Here is an 18297-nt window from a genome sequence, read left to right as displayed (position 1 = left end):
CAGGGAGGCCTGGCGTGCTGTGATTCATGGGGTCACAGAGAGTCAGACACAACTGAGCGAATGAACTGAACTGAACTGAACTGATGAGACCAGATGCCATGATCTTCAATTTTTTCAACGCTGAGTTTTAAGCCATCTTTTTCATTCTCCTCTTTCACCTTTATCAAGAGGCTCTTTAGTTATTCTTCACTTTCTGCCATAAGGGTGGTGTTAACTGCATATCCGAGGTTATTGATATTTCTCCCCTCAATCTTGATTCTAGCTTGTGTTTTATTCAGCCTGGCATTCCGCATGATGTACTCTGCATATAAGTTAAATAACCAAGGTGACAATATACAGCCTTGACATACTCCTTTCCCAATTTGAAACCAGTATGTTGTTCTATATTCAGTTCTAACTGTTGCACTATAAGCACATCCAAATGGTTAAAATTACTTACATGATATTTTGCTTTTTTTTATTCTTTTGCATTACAAAACTTTTTAATGGTAGGCCATGTGTGCCCAGTCAGTTCAGTAGTTGTAGATAAATAAATCACTAAGCTTAAAACAGAAGTATCAATAACAGCCCAATGTACTCAAATTACAATGTACACGATTTACTAATTGTCTTGATGGACTTCTGTTTTAAAAACTAAAGACTATGGCCCTGTTCACAAACTGATTTGCCTGAAATGAAACCAGTAAACAAAAGTTTTCATTAAAATAAAACGCATGCAGTGTATTAATATGTTGTTCCATATGACAGCCAAGATTTCATATCCTTCTGTAAATTGTATTTGTATTTTATTTGATTACCCATTGTGACATTTTAGTAGGCAGAATAACGGCTCTCCAAAGATGTCCACATATTAATCTGTTAGGTTATATAGCAAAGGCAAATTAAGTTTGCAAATAGAATTACGATTGCTAATCATGTGACTTTAAAATAGAGAAGTTTTTCTTAATTACCCAAATGAGCCCAGTGCAATCACAAGTGTCCTTAAAAGTGAAAGAGGGAGGCAGAAGAGAAGGGTTATATGACATCATGTGAGAAGGACTCAAGCTACCTTTGGTGGCTTAGTGGATAGAAGAAGACCAAGCACCAAGGGATGTGGGCAGTCTCTATAAGCTGGAAAAGGAAAGGAAATAAATTGTTGCCTAGGGCCTCAGTGAAGGACACAACCTTGACAACATCTTTATTTTTAGTTCTGTAAGATCCATGTTAGACTTCTGACATCTCAAACTATAAGATAATAATAAATATGTTGTCTTAATCCACTCTGTTTTTGAAAACTTGTTGTAATAGCAAGAAAAGCTAAAATAGGCAATTTCTACTTCTTGTCATTCATTTGTACATGCCTATCTCTCATACTAGATTAGCTCTTTAGATACCACTCCATATATTCTTCAAATTTGTGCTTTACATCCCCAACCCCAGCATAGACACACACACTGTTTAATAGAGTACCATTTTAAAATAGAAGAGCTATAAACTTTTGTTAGCTGATTGAAAGAATGAATAACACCAAATAATCCAAATTGAATTTTTATCCCACTATTTGACTATTAGAATTGTATAGATGCAGAGGAAGTTATTCAAAGCAGAAAGACTCATTCATAGAGAACAAACATATGGATATCAAAGGGGAAAGGGGAGGGTGGGATGAATTGGGAGATTAGGATTGACATATATGTACTATTGATATTATGTATAAAACAGATCATTAATGAGATAGAACTAATGAGAATTGTATAGCACAGGGAACTCTACTCAATGCTCTGTGGTGACCTAAATGGTAAGAAAATTAAAAAAAGGGCATATATGTATTGTTATTGCTGATTCACTTTACTGTACAGTAGAAACTAACAAAACATAGTAAGGCAAATATACTCCAATAAACATTAAAAAAAAACATATTCAGTCAGTTAATAACTATTTTTGAGATGTTTATATGAAAACCGGATATGTTTTGAATAAGAAAGAAACAGAGTTTGAAGTCGAAAAACAAGGAAGAGAGGTAACAGTATAGAGTAGTATCTATGAGCTCAGACTCAAGAGTCAAATAAACTTAGGTTGAATCCTGGACCCATAATGTATTTATCAGCAATATGACTTTAGGCAAGTCACTTAATCTCACCGAACCTCAGTTTTCTCATCTGTCAAATATTGATAATGTTAGGACCTACTTCATATATTGTTTTGAGAATTTAATGATGGATTGAATATAAAAGAGCTTGGCATGGAATGCATCAGTTCAGTTCAGTCGCTCAGTCATGTCTGACTCTTTGTGATCCCATGGACTGTAGCATGCCAGGCTTCCCTGTCCATCACCAACACTCAGATCTTAATCAAACTCATATCCATCAAGTTGGTGATGCCATCCAACCTTCTCATCCTCTGTCATCCCTTTCTCCTCCTACCTTCAATGTTTCCCAGCATCAGGGTCTTTTCCAATGAGTCAGTTCTTCACATCAGGTGGCCAAAGTATTGGTGCTTCAGCTTCAGCATTAATTCTTCTAATGAATATTCAGGACTTATTTCCTTTAGGATGGACTGGTTGGATCTTCTTGCAGTCCAAGGGACTCTCAAGAGTCTTCTCCAACACCACAGTTCAAAAGCATCAATTCTTCACTGCTCAGCCTTCTTTATGGTTCAGCTCTCACATCCAAACATGACTATTGGAAAAACCATAGCTTTGACTAGATGGACCTTTGTCGGTAAAGTAATGTCTCTGCTTTTTAATATGCTGTCTAGGTTGGTCATAGCTTTTCTTCCAAGGAGCAAGCATCTTTCATGCCTGCAGTCACCATCTGCAGTGGCATGCTTAATCAATATTAGCCATGGGGTGGTGGCAGGAATATTGATCTTTAATTCAGAAAACCTGGGTTTTAGTTTTATGCTTTATCACTAATTTGAAATATAATGTTCAGCAACTCTTTTTCTGCCTTTCAATTTCTTCATCTGTCAAAATAGCCAGATAAATGAGACAAATAAGTACCTGTCTAGCTCCAAAATTATCCATCTTTGAGTATCTTATTATATTCCTAAACCTATCAGGACCAAATTTCTACAATCTGACAGATCAGTAACCACAAAAGTCAATGAGGATCTTGATGCAAGTTGAAACTTGATCTATCTAATAAAGATACATGATGGAATGCTATTCCTCTTTGAAAAAGAAGGAAATCTGTTTGCAACAATATGGATGGACCTAGAGGGCACTGTACTAAGTGAAATAAGTCAGACAAGACAAATACTGCATGATACCACTTATACATGGAATCTAAGAAAAAGCCAAACTCATAGAAACAGAGACTATTGCAGTGGTTACTAGGAACTGCAAGGTGGGAAAAATGGTGAGATGTTGATCAAAGAGTAGAAACTTATTAGAAGATGAATAAGTTCCAGGAATCTTATACATAGCATGGTGACTATAATGAACATTATTGCAATATGTATTTGAATATTGCTAAGAGAGTAGACTTTAAATGTTCTCACCACAAAAAGGAAATTATAATTATGTGACCTGATGGAGGTATTAGTTAACTCTATGGTGGCCAACAAAGGTCCGTCTAGTCAAGGCTATGGTTTTTCCCGTGGTCATGTATGTATGTGTTAGTTGGACTGTGAAGAAAGCTGATCGCCGAAGAATCGATGCTTTTGAACTGTGGTGCTGGAGAAGACTCTTGAGAGTCCCTTGAACTGCAAGGAAATCCAACCAGTCCATTCTAAAAGAGATCAATCCTGGGTGTTCATTGGAAGGACTTATGCTAAAGCTGAAACTGCAATACTTTGGCCACCTCATGCGACGAGTTGACTCACTGGAAAAGAGTCTGATGCTAGGAGGGATTTGGGGTAGGAGGAGACGGGGACGGCAGAGAATGAGATGGCTGGATGGCATCACCGACTCAATGGACATGAGTTTGAGTGAACTCCGGGAGTTGGTGATGGATAGGGAAGCCTGGCGTGCTGTGATTCATGGGGTCGCAAAGAGTCGGACACGACTGAGCAACTAAACTGAACTGAACTGATGGTGGTAATTGTATTGCAATATAAAAGTGTATCAAATCAATACATTGTGTGTCTTAAACTTGTGCATACATGCTAAATCACTTCAGTCATGTCCACCTCTTTGCAACACCATGGACCGTACCTGCCAGGCTCCTCTGTCCAGGGGGTTCTCTAGGCAAAAATACTGAAGTGGGTTTCCATTTCCCTCTCCAAGATCTTAAACTTACACAGTTATGTGTCAATAAAGCTGAAAAAATAAAACTAATCAATCTTCTATGTGTAACCTCTCATTATTTTAGTGCTAACTATATCCCAAGTTGTATGTGGAACTCAGAAGTACACTATATTATGTAATTTATTCGATAGTAACCACATTTGGAATGTGTCAGACATCAACAATTTAAGTGCCCCGGGAGTACTATTTTAAAGACAGAAGGCAAAATCTTTCTTGAGGGGGAAAAGGCAAAAGTGAAGAAAAAGCATGTTCTGTGAAGAGAGAGAGGGAAAAAAAAAAAAAAAGAAACCTACTGTCACAACCTCTGTTTAAGTTTCCATTTCCCCCAAGGTTGTTTCCTTTTCAAGTTTGAAGAAGTTGTTTTATGTCTGGGCAGATTTGTGCTGAATAAACATTGTTCTCTCCAGAGAAGGGCCCTGTGTCAAATGACATTGAGAAGAAATTGCCCTGCCTTTATGTTCAAGCTTTCCCAAAGCTCATGCATTGCTCAAAACTCAAATATTAGTTTAAATAAATAGGGAATCTAGAGGAAAGGGCACCTTAGGGCAACTTCACAGCAACTCTGACCATTCATGACCCTCAAGGCACATCCATTGAATTGCAAGGCAGGATAAAGTCTTTGAGCCACATGCCCAGAGCAGTTGCTGGGGATGGGAAGGTCAGGAGTTCTGAGCTGTGCAGGGAGCAATGGCCTGGCAGATGTCAACAATTAGCACTTCCCTGGCAACTTAGTATCTGTTTGTTAAAGGATCACCTACTGAGTCAAAGAAAATACCTGACTTAAAGTTTTATGCTAAATAAAGACAAATACTTGGAATGACTTTAAATGATGGCAGGAGTATTTTAATGGAACTAGACTGTGTTTGTATTAAAAGAACAGTTTAATCCTATGAATGTGACCTCCTGTCTATTTACCTCTGAGTTTTCAATAATTTTATCTTTTAAATGCATGCATTAGGATCATGAGCCACCACTATCAGTAATAGTGACATGTATGTGTGTGTTAGTCGCTCAGCTGTTTCCAACTCTGTGGCCCCATGGACTATGGCCTGCCAGGCTCCTCTGTCCATGAAATTCTCCAGTCAAGAATATTGGAGTGGGTCACCATTTCCTTCTCCAAATAGTGACTTACTAAAGGGAATTATTTTTACTTAGGAGTAGGGAGGTATGGGAGACGCACATCCAAATATCTGAAGGTCAAGTCATCAATGATCTGAAACAAATCTACAATGACTCTTGGAATCACTGGCTTGATTTTTTTTCCCTGACCCTATCACAGCTTTTCTACCATCACTGGAACAGATAGAGAATATATATTCGTTCTGGATGGAATTGATAGATGAATAATATGTCAGTCTGCCCCCTCCTATTTTAAATGAAACAAAGATATTGAGTTTTGGTGGAGAAGATATTTATAAAAAAGTAATTGCTGTAGTGCTTAATTGATGGAGGGCTTCCCACGTGGTTCAGTGGTAAAGAATTTGCCTGGCAGTACAGGATACACAGGTTTGATCCGAGTCGAGAAGATCCCCTGGAGAAGGAAATGGCAACCCACTTTAGTATTCTTGACTGGAAAATTCCACGAATATAGGAGCCTGGTGGCTGTAGTCCATGGGATTTCAAAGAGTTGGACATGGCTGAGCATGCACATGCACACACTTAGTTGATGGAGGTTACTACAGACTGAAGTGAAAACAAGACTTTTAATGGACATTAATGTGTTATTTAATTTAAACTATGTCTGGACTCTCTTTCCTAAGATAATGTTAAGTGGAGAAATCACTCATAGTAATGTTGGTTGGAGTCTTGAGGAAAATAACTGTATCTGTCTTCATTAACTTCTGCCGAAGCCTACCCTGTCTGTTGACCAATACAAGTGTAAAGACAGGAGTAAAGAGAAGGGTCCTGGGGTCAGTTACGTGCTTGCTGTTTAACCTTCTACTAAGGAATAATGCCTGCCCTTACACATTTCCAGACAATTCTTCAAAAGTGACTATCCTTAGGAAAGGAGGTTCAGATACTTTAAGTTCATACTAATATTTAAATCACAGAGGTTTCTTTGCAGCAAGTTTTGTTTAGAGAGACATACTGGGTGCATAAAATCAGGCTGGAAAAGAAACTCCTCTGAAATAGGGTACACAAAAAGGGGAAACTTGGGGCAAAGGAGACACATTATATCTAATGCTGGTCCTGTTTGGGTTTCCAGATTTGGAGGATTGCTGCTGCTGCTAAGTCACTTCAGTTGTGTCTGACTCTGTGTGACCCCATAGACGGAAGCCCACCAGGCTCCCCCGTCCCTGGGATTCTCCAGGCAAGAACACTGGAGTGGGTTGCCATTTCCTTCTCCGATGTGTGAAAGTGAAAAGTGAAAGTGAAGTCGCTCAGTCATGTCCGACCCTTAGCGACCCCATGGACTACAGCCTACCAGGCTCCTCCATCCATGGGATTTTCTAGGCAATAGTACTGGAGTGGCTTGCCATTGCCTTCTCCGTTGGAGGATTAAAGATGATATTAAATAATCATATGTATTATATATGTTTCCTGAATGATTACCTAAATAGGGGATTCTTAACTTAGTAATCCTAGAAATGAAACCTTCACAATATATGGGACTTTATATTCATTAAGTAGCCAGTAAAATATGTGCATTATAATTCAGAATTAGGAAGTCTCTGAAGTTAACTCAGAAAGAGATAGTCCTTTCCAAGAAATAGTAAGGCTTATGGTGTTTCCAGAATTCAGCAATGTCTGGATTCATTCTATGTTCAATTTATGAAATCTTGAAACTAGTCAGTTACTTTGGCTAGACTTGGAGAATCTCCTTTCATGATTACAGGAAATCTTTAAGGATATTAACAAGATCCCTGGCTCTCCTTCTACCTAATTTGCTTAGTAAGGACCTCCATTTTCTTTTCCCATATGAAGACTGTTCCAAAATCTTCTTTCTGAAGATCTTCAATTCCCTCAGAACAACAGAGAACCTAAGTTTCCTGCAAGACAGTGGTTCTCAACCTGGGGCGCTTTTGTTCCCTAGGTGCATTTGCCAATATTTGGAGACATTTTTGGATGTTACAGTTGGGGGAGGTTACTACTAGCATTGAGTGGCTGGAGGCCAATGAAGCTATTAAACATTCTATGATGCACAAGACAGCCACCTACAAGAGAAAATTATCTGGCACTGAAAATTAATAATATTGCTGAGACTGTGAAATCTTGCTTTAGGGAGATTCTTCTTTTCCTCGGGGTGTGTATGCAGTCTTGGCTAGGGCTGGATTTTCCTCACCTTCTCTTTCCTCAGATTTTGAATCTTGCTCAAAGTGACAAAAGGACAGAAAACAAGATGCAACACAACAAGACAAAGCAAATTTAGAAAACACAGAAAACCAGTTGGAGTGAATTCAGTCCAGTGATAGAATCGAGATAAAATTGTGGTGTAGTCCCTTTTTGCCTGTACATCTAGACCTGGCCTGATTTCTTTCTTGTATCTAAACTTAGTCCCCCAGACATCCTGTCCATCCTTGAGACATCCTTCTGATAAATTCCCTTTTTGCTTAAATTAACAAGAGTGTGTTTCTGTTCCTTGTAGCCTAAAAACCCTATGGGAAGCACCCATTTTTACAGAAAAAATTCAATAGGAAAATTAATTTGAAGATTGTGTTTATTTGTTCCACAGTGTCAGACACTATCTTAATTGTTGGGTTATGCGAGACATGATTCTTGTCATCTAGGAACTTCAAAATCTAGTTAGGGAGACTAGAAATAACCATATAAAATGAAGTTGAATTTGTTTTTAAAGCAACATATGCAGTGAACCAAATGAATGGTTCAAAGAAAGAGTTTTTACTTTCTTTAGGATTTCAGAAAGAAATTTACTTGTTTTAGGATTTCAGAGAGAGGAAAGGTTTGTTTAGGCTTTTATTAGGGAAGGCTTTCTATAGGATGTAGGACTTCAGCTGACTTTTGGAAGATAGATAGGACTTGGGATGGTGAAAAAGAAGGTCTTAGAAAGGCATTGCCGGCATGGTGAAGTCAGACATAACTCAGTCCAGATCCCTCTTTTACAAGTCAAGAGCTCCTTGAGTTTGAGAAAGTTATTTGTAAAATGTAATATAAAATGTCTTAAAAGAGGCCGAGCACATGGCAGATACTAAATAAATTATAATTATGGTAACTATTATAATTTGTCTCCAAGCTTAGATGCAGAGTTGCAATGTGTAAATCAGGCAAGTAACTTGGCCAAACAAAGTACAGTTAAAGTAGAAGAGTGGGTAAGAATGCAGGAAGAGTTTTTTTGTTTTGTTTTGTTTTTTAAGGCTGTATCATGGCTGCCTTTATAGTCACATCTGATAAGTTCAGATTTTATCCTCTTATAAATGTAGGGAACATTGCGAGATTTCGTATGGTTAAATGTTGTGGTGAAACTAATGATTTTGGAATATGATTTCAGTGCTGATATTGGATGGATTTGGAAGGATACATTTCGTTGAGCTAAACATACACATTTCATAATGTCTTCATTCATAAAAATTAAATAGTTACTTTTTGATTCTAGTGGGTTCATACTTAGTGTCCTTTGCATCCAGCTGTCCTTCTCTTCCCTCCTGCTTGGCTCGCTGGCAAGTCTAATTAGAGACACATCAACAACAGAGGACAATGAAGCTTGTAAGAACTGTGTGTAACTCTTAGGCAATATAGTCCAATTATAGTCCAATCAATTGATTTATTCAATCCAACAATTGATTCTACTGATTTCTCACACTAAGTTCACAGAAATGTAAATAAATTGTTCTGGTTGCACAGGTAGATACAACTGTTGCCTGCAATAGAAAAGGAAGAGGTAATTTGGACATTCTCCTCAGAAAAGTTAGTATCAAACATAAAACTTAGCTTTAGGAAGAAACAGGCGGTAACAGTCATAGCTTCACTAGCACATTAAGATTAATACCATGGTATACTCTGTACAGCAATTATATTTAAGGATAATTAAACATGAGCAGCTACAGAGGGAAATGCAGGGAGGAATTCTGGACTTAAATGTTAGTACCAAACTGCATCCCTTGCTCCCATTCTTTCAATCAAAACATGAAGCTTGAGCAGCAAATTCAAAGACTAGCTCAGACCTCAATTAGTCTAGAAGTCCAAGATAAATTTTCAAATAAAACTGTAAATCTCCACTGTGTGGTTCATCGGGCCTGGTATTGACAGTTTCCCCCTTCATTTCCCAAACAGTAATTGTGATTTTCAGATGAGATTTTAAAGAAAAAGAAGAAGAAAGAAATGAGCTTGCCTGCTCATGGCAGCATGTGCTCTAACTAATCTTCAAATGCTGTAATTATGCTGGACGGTGATAGATTTGTCTGTGGGCTTCTTGTCAGGATCCAGATGAACTGCTGAAGTTGCTGCTTTATCATCACAAATGTTCTGCACTTCTTGGCAATTCCCAGGCCTAGACATGATATTGGAATTTAATGAGGTTCCACGCCCATACATCCCACTGGGATATGTTAGGATAAGTGCAAGTTCATCTCCTTTCATTCATGGGTTTAGGGAAAAAATGTATATGCATGAAGTGTTCTCTAGAAACTGTGCTTCAGCTGACTGTTCGCCACTGTCACTGGCCTGGGAACCTTAGCTTAGTTGATTAGTCTGCAGTCAAAGAGGCTAAAATCATTGATTCAGTACTTAGCATTTTTTACCTGTTTCCTGCCTACAATTTATGTCTATCTTCCTTTCCATTCTGCATATAGGAGATTTTGATCACAAGGGGTCACCAAATGAGATAACATAAGCTTCATTTAACTTCATCTCTAATGTGGCCATAATTCTATCTTCCTTACCTTCCAAGTCATTGTGTAGATCACATGAACTAGTGTATCTGAAAGCACATAACTGAAAATTATGAGCCACCTGTGAATGTAAGGCACCTAAAATTATCATGAATATTAATAAATGTTAGTAATTGACATTTAACAATAATAAAATCAGAGTAAATATATCCATAGTCCATGGCAAATTTTAGGATGGGGGGCAACCATGACTCCAAATTCATATCCTGATGAAAGTAAGACAACATATTCATCTTTGACCATGAAATATATTACCTAAAGTTACTTCCCACCTACCACATTCCAAATAATACATTTGGTGGCAAGACATATTTGAAAATAATACTAAGAACAGTTTCCAGCAATCAAAGTATCTATAATTTAGATGTGAGAGTCCCTCGTACCGCCAGGAGATCCAACCAGTCCATTCTAAGGGAGATCAATCCTGGGTGTTCATTGGAAGGACTGATGCTGAGGCTGAAGCTGCAATACTTTGGCCACCTCATGCGACGAGTTGACTCACTGGAAAAGACTCTGATGCTGGGAAAGGTTGGGGGCGGGAGGAGAAGGGGACGACAGAGAATGAGATGGGTGGATGGCATCACCGACACAATGGAGGTGGGTTTGAGTGAACTCCGGGATTTGGTGATAGACAGGGAGGCCTGGCATGCTGGATTCATGGGGTTGTGGAGAGTCGGACACGACTGAGCGACTGAACTGAACTGAACTGAACTGAAGGCAAATTGACAATAATTATACCAAATAACCAAAATTATTCTTTTATAAATAAAATGTAAGTGGCATGTCTTTATTTAATTTTAATTTTATTCATGTTTTTAATACACAGTACATTCATGTTTTTCAAAATGTTACAAAAGATATACAGTGAAAATTAACCTATTAACCACCACTATTCCTCAGCCACCTAGTTTTTCTCAGAGGAAATCACTGTTATGAATTTCACATGTATCCACTCAGAAATATTCCATGCTTATACCAATTTATAAATGCATAGCACATGTGCATGCACACATGTATTTTTCACAAAAAGGATAGTATTATTATGTACACTGTTTGGAACCTTGTTTCTTTCATTGAATAGTGTATCTTAGAGATATTTCATGATAGACATACAGATTTATCTCATTCTTTTAAGTAGATGTATCATAATATATCACTATATAGAAGTAACATAATACTATTAACCAGACTCCTACTGATGGATATTTTGGTAGTACTCAATATTTTGCTGTTTCAAACAATAGCAAAGAACAAAACTGAACATCTATTGTGACTGGGTTTTGTATACAAATATTTAAATTTTGTCTAAAGCATATTCTTTATATTTCAAATATTTAAATATAAGGGTATTAAGAATAATTGAAAGATTGAAGAAATGAAGACTATAGATATTGAATTTGTGTGTTTGCCTATATTATGCTACAGTCAGCTTAGTTAGAAAAATATATCACTTAATTCCATAAGGACAAGATGCATTACAGGTCATCAACAAAGATTTATTGGAAAAAATGAGAACAATTCACTAAAATTTTCCTGAACAGTTTGGATATCAGGAAGATAAAGTTAATGTTATGTGAAGCTCTTTTCTGGTGCCTTTGTTTGTTATCCACAATTTTTTGTGTGTATATCACCAAGTTTGTGCATTTCCCTAACTTTACCTGGGCTTCCCAGGTGACTCAGTGGAAAAGAGTCTGCCTCCAATGCAGGAGACCCACGTTTCATCTCTAGGTAGAGAAGATTCCCTGGAGAAGGAAATGGCAACCCACTCCAGTATTCTTACCCAGAGAATCCCATGGACAGAGGAGCCTGGCAGGCTACGGTCCATAGGGTCACAAAGAGTCAGACACAACTGAAGCAACTTAGCACACAACCTTACCTATCATGTGCCCAACTTTTGTTTCTCTCTTTTTCTTTTAAATATCTTTGCAAACATTAGATGAACTTCTGTCATGTCAGAAAATTCCTAAACCAAACAATTAACAATGCTTTAATGATTATCTCTTACATGCCTAACCCTACTCTATGTCGCTTGTGAATTACAAAGAAGTATAAAACTTTTCCCCTAGATAAGTAAGAGTCTAGCTGGATAGTTGAAGTAAAGCATAAATACAGAGATAATTAAAAGGAACTCAAAATATAAATATTAGCATCACATAATGTTTGTCATAAAGCATTTTATATCTATGTGCCAAGTCCTTACATTTCTTTCTTCTAGGTGCCTCTCAAATTTGCCTCATTTTTAAAAAAACATTTCTCTAGACTTTAATATTCTGACTCTATCCCCTCACTGCTGCATTGTTACTGAATCCTCTTAGCTGTTTTTTTCCCCAAGACCTTTGTACATATCAAGCCATTTGTCTTTAGATAGCACTAAAGATAGATAGTCTTTTAGATAGATAGTCTTTTGTTGCTATTTTTCCAAAACTTTACAATGGTCTTCTAGTCTACTATATCATGTCCAGATTCCTCTGCATATGTCTCAGGATCCTCCAGAAGTGAGCTCAATTATATCAAATGTTATTTCCAATTAATTTACATCATGAACAACTTACTTTTACCCCAACCCACTCAACTCCTTCTTACCAGATTGTTCAACTGTAATCACAGTGTGCTTGCTAAGTGAAAGTTGCTCAGTCCTGTCTGACTCTTTGCGACCCCATGCACTATAGAGTCCATGGAATTCTCCAGGCCAGAATACTAGAGTGGGCAGCCATTCCCTTCTCCAGGGGATCTTCCCAACCCAGTGATTAAACCCAGGTGTCCCACATTGCAGGCAGATTCTTTATCAACTGAAACACCAGGGAAGCCCTCTATTCCTTGATTTATGTTATTTTGCCTGTGTTTCTTATTCATTACTCTGCCTTTCCAAATATTTTCCACTCCATATAGTCTGTGTGGAGACTCATTTCCTTCATAAAATTTTGCCCAACCTGACAACAAATATTGACCTGTCCTTTCTCCATTCCTTTACTCCATATAGCTTTAAAATATATATATATATTTATTTATTTATTTATTTATCTGACTGTCATGGGTCTTAGTTGCAGTCTGTTGGATGTTCACTATGCATTGCAGCATGCAAAATCTTCAGTTGCAACGTATGAGCTCTTAGTTGAGGCACATGGGATCTAGTTTTCTGTCCAAGAATGGAACCCAGTCCTCCTGAATTGGGAGCATGAAGTCTTAGCCACTAGATCACCAGGGAAATCCCTCCACATTATACTTTTATAACTCAAATGGTACAATGTTTTATTAAGTTGTCTTCTTTGTTCTTTAATATCTTTAGTTCATGTGCTACTTCTGTGTTCATACTCCTAGGTTATACATTGAAGGCAAAGATGAAAATTTTACTTCTTTTCCCTTGACACTTAGCACAGAACTTAGTGAGCAAAATATATTTGTTAAGTATTTTTAATCAATTATCAATTATACTAATGAAGTTACCAGTGTTTTGTTATATTGTTTTAGAGATTGAGGTGGAGAGTGAGGGATGGTTCAGAGGTGCAGAAGTTTCAATCCACCAGAAATGTTCATTAGGATTTATGTCATTAAGAATATTTTAAGTGGGTATGAATATTTAATGTTTATATGATTATACTTTTAAAACCTCTATTTCTTTACACTCACAAGCTTATAAAACCATTCAAAGTAGATATTCATTTGATATTGTTGGAAAGTGTAGCTTTCAAAGTAAGTAGCCAATTTGCAGTGAATCAACAGCACTCTAAATGTGCTGCTGCTGCTACTGCTGCTAAGTGATGTCAGTCGTGTCCAACTCTGTGCGACCCCATAGACTGCAGCCCACCAGGCTCTCCCGTCCCTGGGATTCTCCAGGCAAGATGCTAGGAAATGGATATTGTATGGATAGAGTAACAACTCATGTAGGAACACTGTCTGATAAATGTTTACATACTATCAAGTTTACAGATATTAAATACCATACAGGATAGAATATTTCTTATCCTGTAATTTATTTCAATTGTTTCGTTACCTTTTTTTCATTTTCTCTTCTAGCTTTACTCACAGACAAACCTCCCAAGCCATTGTTCCCCATGGAGAATCAGCCAAGTGTTATAGATGTCCAGCTGGGTAAGTCTCCTTCAGGGAATAATAGATCCTAAACTTGCTCTCTGTTAACAGATGGAGAAAATTGCATGAATCAGGAAAGGTTTACTGCTACTGATATTACATGCAAATCAATTTGCGTCTGCTCATTTATAACCCCGGAGTTCAGTGCAATAGCAGTTTAAGGAAATGAGTTTGTATTGCATCAAGGAATGGTAATACTAATTGGTTACACTGGGTATTTACTGTGCTATAGGACAGAGCCTTTTGACTCTGTGATTGATAGATTCCTGGGTGTCATGCATTGGTGATTGGTACAGAAAACTTTCCATGCTTGTCTGTCCAACATTTTTATTCAGAGGGCATTAACTCCTGGAGAACAAGCCCTTTCTCAAAATAAAACAGCCCCTCAGTACAACCTTTAGAATGATTTGATAATATTATTTCCAGTGGCACAATTCAAGACTATTTAAAACTTGTTTTTAGGTTGAGATTCTGCATATTTATAAATAATATGGTGTAACAAAAAGAAACAAGTTGATTTACAGATGCTACTTTTTACAGACTGAAATAAAGACACAAGGTGTTGAGCCTCTTTTTGAGTCTCTCACCACTAATCCTTATATTCCAAGAACTTTAAGCTTAAATCTCAGAGGCCTGCTAGTGTCTCTTTCGAACCACGTCCATTAAACTACATTCTTTAACATCTGTGAGCTTTTGTCTATCTTGGGTTTTATTCTGTTTTTCACTTCAGATAATTTCTTTAATACTAAACAAGATAACTAGATAAAAATGCTGGCAAAGTTATTAGTTGTACTTTGGGTATGTGACATTGAAATATGTGACCACAGTGGTACCTACCAATTATATAGCCAGAGAAGATGAATTGGCCCCAATGTTTCACTCACTTTGGAAGTTTTTGACTCAAACTTTGATCTTTCCAATCCAATTTTTATTTTTATAGGCTTGTTCATATCTTGAAAATATGTGAAAGATTCCTCTCACCTATTCTTAAGAGCTTGTTCATTTTTATAAAATGAAACATAGCACATTATAGTTAATTCAGCCTAGCCATATGAGTACCAGAGTTAAATATTTTAAAGCAAAAACAAAATAATAAACATGTTGTCAAGAGTGGGCTGTGAAAATGCTGAATATTTTGTATATAATGTCAGAGTATTAGACTATGGCTCTCTCCCCACCATCTGCATATTACTTTGCAGAGTCTTCCACATTTTGTTAAAGCCAAATCTAGATGTGCTGACACACTCTTTCAGTAAGTTTTATTTACATCTTTCCATCCATACTGGTATAAAATACCTCAAGAGTACTCGGTGTTTTGCCAAGGGTTACATGAAACCATAAAATGATCTTGTATCATTTGTTGAAGATTCAAATGGATAAGTTATTTTTATATGAAAACATGAAATAAGGAGTAGAAAGCAAAATTCACACAACCATTTCAAACAAAACATGACTAAATTTTGTGTTTGTGGCCTCTAGGGAGATACTTCTTCATTTTCCTCTGCCATTAAGCAAATTTCAGTGGAAAAGTTTGAGGAATGTTGCTCTAAACTAAGGAGGGAAACTTTTGTAGGGAGTAACTTTCATACAGATTCACTGGGTGTCACACTTGTCTATGCTATTCAGGACATCCCTAAGATGTGTGCTTTATATATATATATATTCTTATATATGTATATATCCCTATATATATTCATATATATATATATATATGTTCCAACTTATATATGCCAAAATAACTCACCAATATCACCCTGTAAAAGCACTAAAGTAATTTGCTTCCAATTTACATTAGCTGCAAGGCTGAACTTTTCAGTTTTTATTTTGTTACCTAATTTGGAAACAACTTTATTGACAGAAAAATGGAAACCTGCCCACGTTTCATTCCAGAAAGGCTGTTTCTCCAAGATGCTAAATCAACCATGTAATTCAGAGAAAGAAAAACAAAATCAGTTAAACAAGATCTTTGGCATTCCAAGGAGCACATGACTGGTTAATTTTAAGTGATTTTAACTTTTCCACAGATTTATTTAGTACTGTTTATTCACAACTGGAAATCATTTTGTATTGTAATTTACTCATGCTTCAATAGTAAGGTGATGTTGGGAGCTCTTTAAATGTCAGAGAACTCTTCAGTGTTGGTGGGGGCTCTGTAGTCAGAGTGATGAGGGCTTAGAAATCCTAAGCATAAAATTGAGCTAGAGAAAGATAACTGGGGTGATTGGACATCCTTGTGTATATCTTGAAAAGTTTTAGAATTCAGTAAGGTCTCAAAACCTCTAGAAATTATTTTCCTTCATTTTTTAAAATTTACCAAGCACATGCAGCTTCAGATATCCTTAAAACTAGAACTGAAATGAGAACTACCCAAAATATAACAATCTGGACTTAATGGCTAAGGACATTACCAAGTTCAGATTTGCCAAATCCCAATATTTAAAATTTTTGAGATAACATTATAGTGGATTAAAGTTAGCCCCAGATTTTTCTCCTATCCCTACCATTTAAATGTAGTTTCTCATTCCACTCCCCTTGAATCTGGTTGGTCTGGGAAATACTTGACCAATAGAGTATGGAAGGAATGATATTTGAGGATATTGGAGGCTGGGCCAAAAGAAATCTCATAATTTCACTTTGGGTCTCTTATTCTGGTCTGAAATTATCATGCTGTGAGAAACAAGCTACATGTAGAGACCCTAGAGGATGAGAAACCATTTGATGAAAGAAAGGCCAACAAAGAACCAAGGAACCAGACGTGTAAGTGAATGACTGTAAACCCATGTTGGAAGTGAATCCTCCAGTCCCAGATGCCCTCACTTTTAAGTTCAGAAATAAACCTTTGAACCGAACTCTTCTTAGATTTCTGACCCTCAAAGTCATAAACAAACAAAAAAGTTTATCATTAGCAACTAAACTTAGTGTAGTTTGTTAAACAATAGATACACAGAGCAAACATTAATTAATTTTCTCCAGAATATTTTTAATTCTGTTTTCCCCATGAACAAGAGTCTCATGCAGGCATTTTATGCCAAATTAGAAATATTGTAGGAGCTATTTAAGTATCAATTTCAAGACTATTTTGAAAACATGATCTGGAATTATTATTTACTTTGTGTTATTTTGAGGATTACAATCAGTTTTCAATTCTGCATATTTGTAAAGGCAAGCCAGTAAATGAAAATTTGGGGTTGAAATGAATACTTTTTATTGCATGGAGTTGGCATCAGTACAGATATTTTGTTGTGTCTCTAGAGGGAAATAAACATCTTGACTTTCTCTCTCCTATAGTGTAATCCATTAGTCATCCACAAGATTCTAGAAATTTACATACTTTTTGCTGACATAGTGATGACAGTTTGGTTGTTGCTAAATTGTGTTCACATTGTGATGCTGAAAGAAGATTAATCTTAAATATATTTTGAGATGATAAACATGTTCTTAACAAAATAATATTAAAACTTTTGTTTTCACAAAGCAAGCCTATTCAGCTAAAGCTGCTTGTGGCAATGTATGAAATATAAAGACAAAAGCAATGCATAAAAAACACACACAAATCCAATTTGGTCCTATAATCTTCCATTTATTTTCTCTCTCTAAGGGTAAATTTAGCCTTTAATTTGATGAATAAACCTTTGCTCTACCAGGGCTAATTAGGTTTCTGGGAGTTGAAAAGGAATATATTTTCAATGCTTTTATAAGAAAAAATAACACTATCACAGTATATTAATTTATATTATGTTTTAATATCAAATTATTAAAACATCATAGAGGCATCTGCCCTGTTTGAAATGTGTTGATGCTAGGTAGACCTTTCTTTCGGAGAAGGCAATGGCAAGCCACTCCAGTACTCTTGCCTAGAAAATCCCATGGATGGAGGAGCCTGGTAGGCTGCAGTCCATGGGGTTGCTAAGGGTCGGACACGACTGAGCGACTTCACTTTCACTTTTCACTTTCACACATTGGAGAAGGAAATGGCAACCCACTCCAGTGTTCTTGCCTGGAGAATCCCAGGGACGGGGGAGCCTGGTGGGCTTCCGTCTATGGGGTCACACAGAGTCGGACACGACTGAGGTGACTTAGCAGCAGCAGCAGCAACAGACCTTTCTTTTGGATACAGCTTTTTTTTTTTTTAAA

At 36.8% G+C, this 18297-nt stretch overlaps 1 protein-coding gene across 1 annotated transcript in view; it reads left to right on the top strand.

The window, feature by feature from the left end:
- The window catches only part of IL1RAPL2 (interleukin 1 receptor accessory protein like 2), a 625896-nt gene that overhangs the window by 267716 nt on the left and 339883 nt on the right, over nucleotides 1–18297 (top strand). The window contains exon 4 of the mRNA XM_055437631.2: nucleotides 14089–14163. Within this exon, the coding sequence (XP_055293606.1) occupies nucleotides 14089–14163 (75 nt within the window). The remainder of the gene's footprint in view (nucleotides 1–14088; nucleotides 14164–18297) is intronic.

Source organism: Moschus berezovskii, chromosome X (genome assembly GCF_049115385.1).
Source record: "Moschus berezovskii isolate FMDL1 chromosome X, NW_MosBer_1.0, whole genome shotgun sequence".
NCBI lineage: Eukaryota > Metazoa > Chordata > Mammalia > Artiodactyla > Moschidae > Moschus > Moschus berezovskii.
Note: the sequence above shows the minus strand (reverse complement) of the source record. Positions and strands in the feature narration are given on the sequence as shown.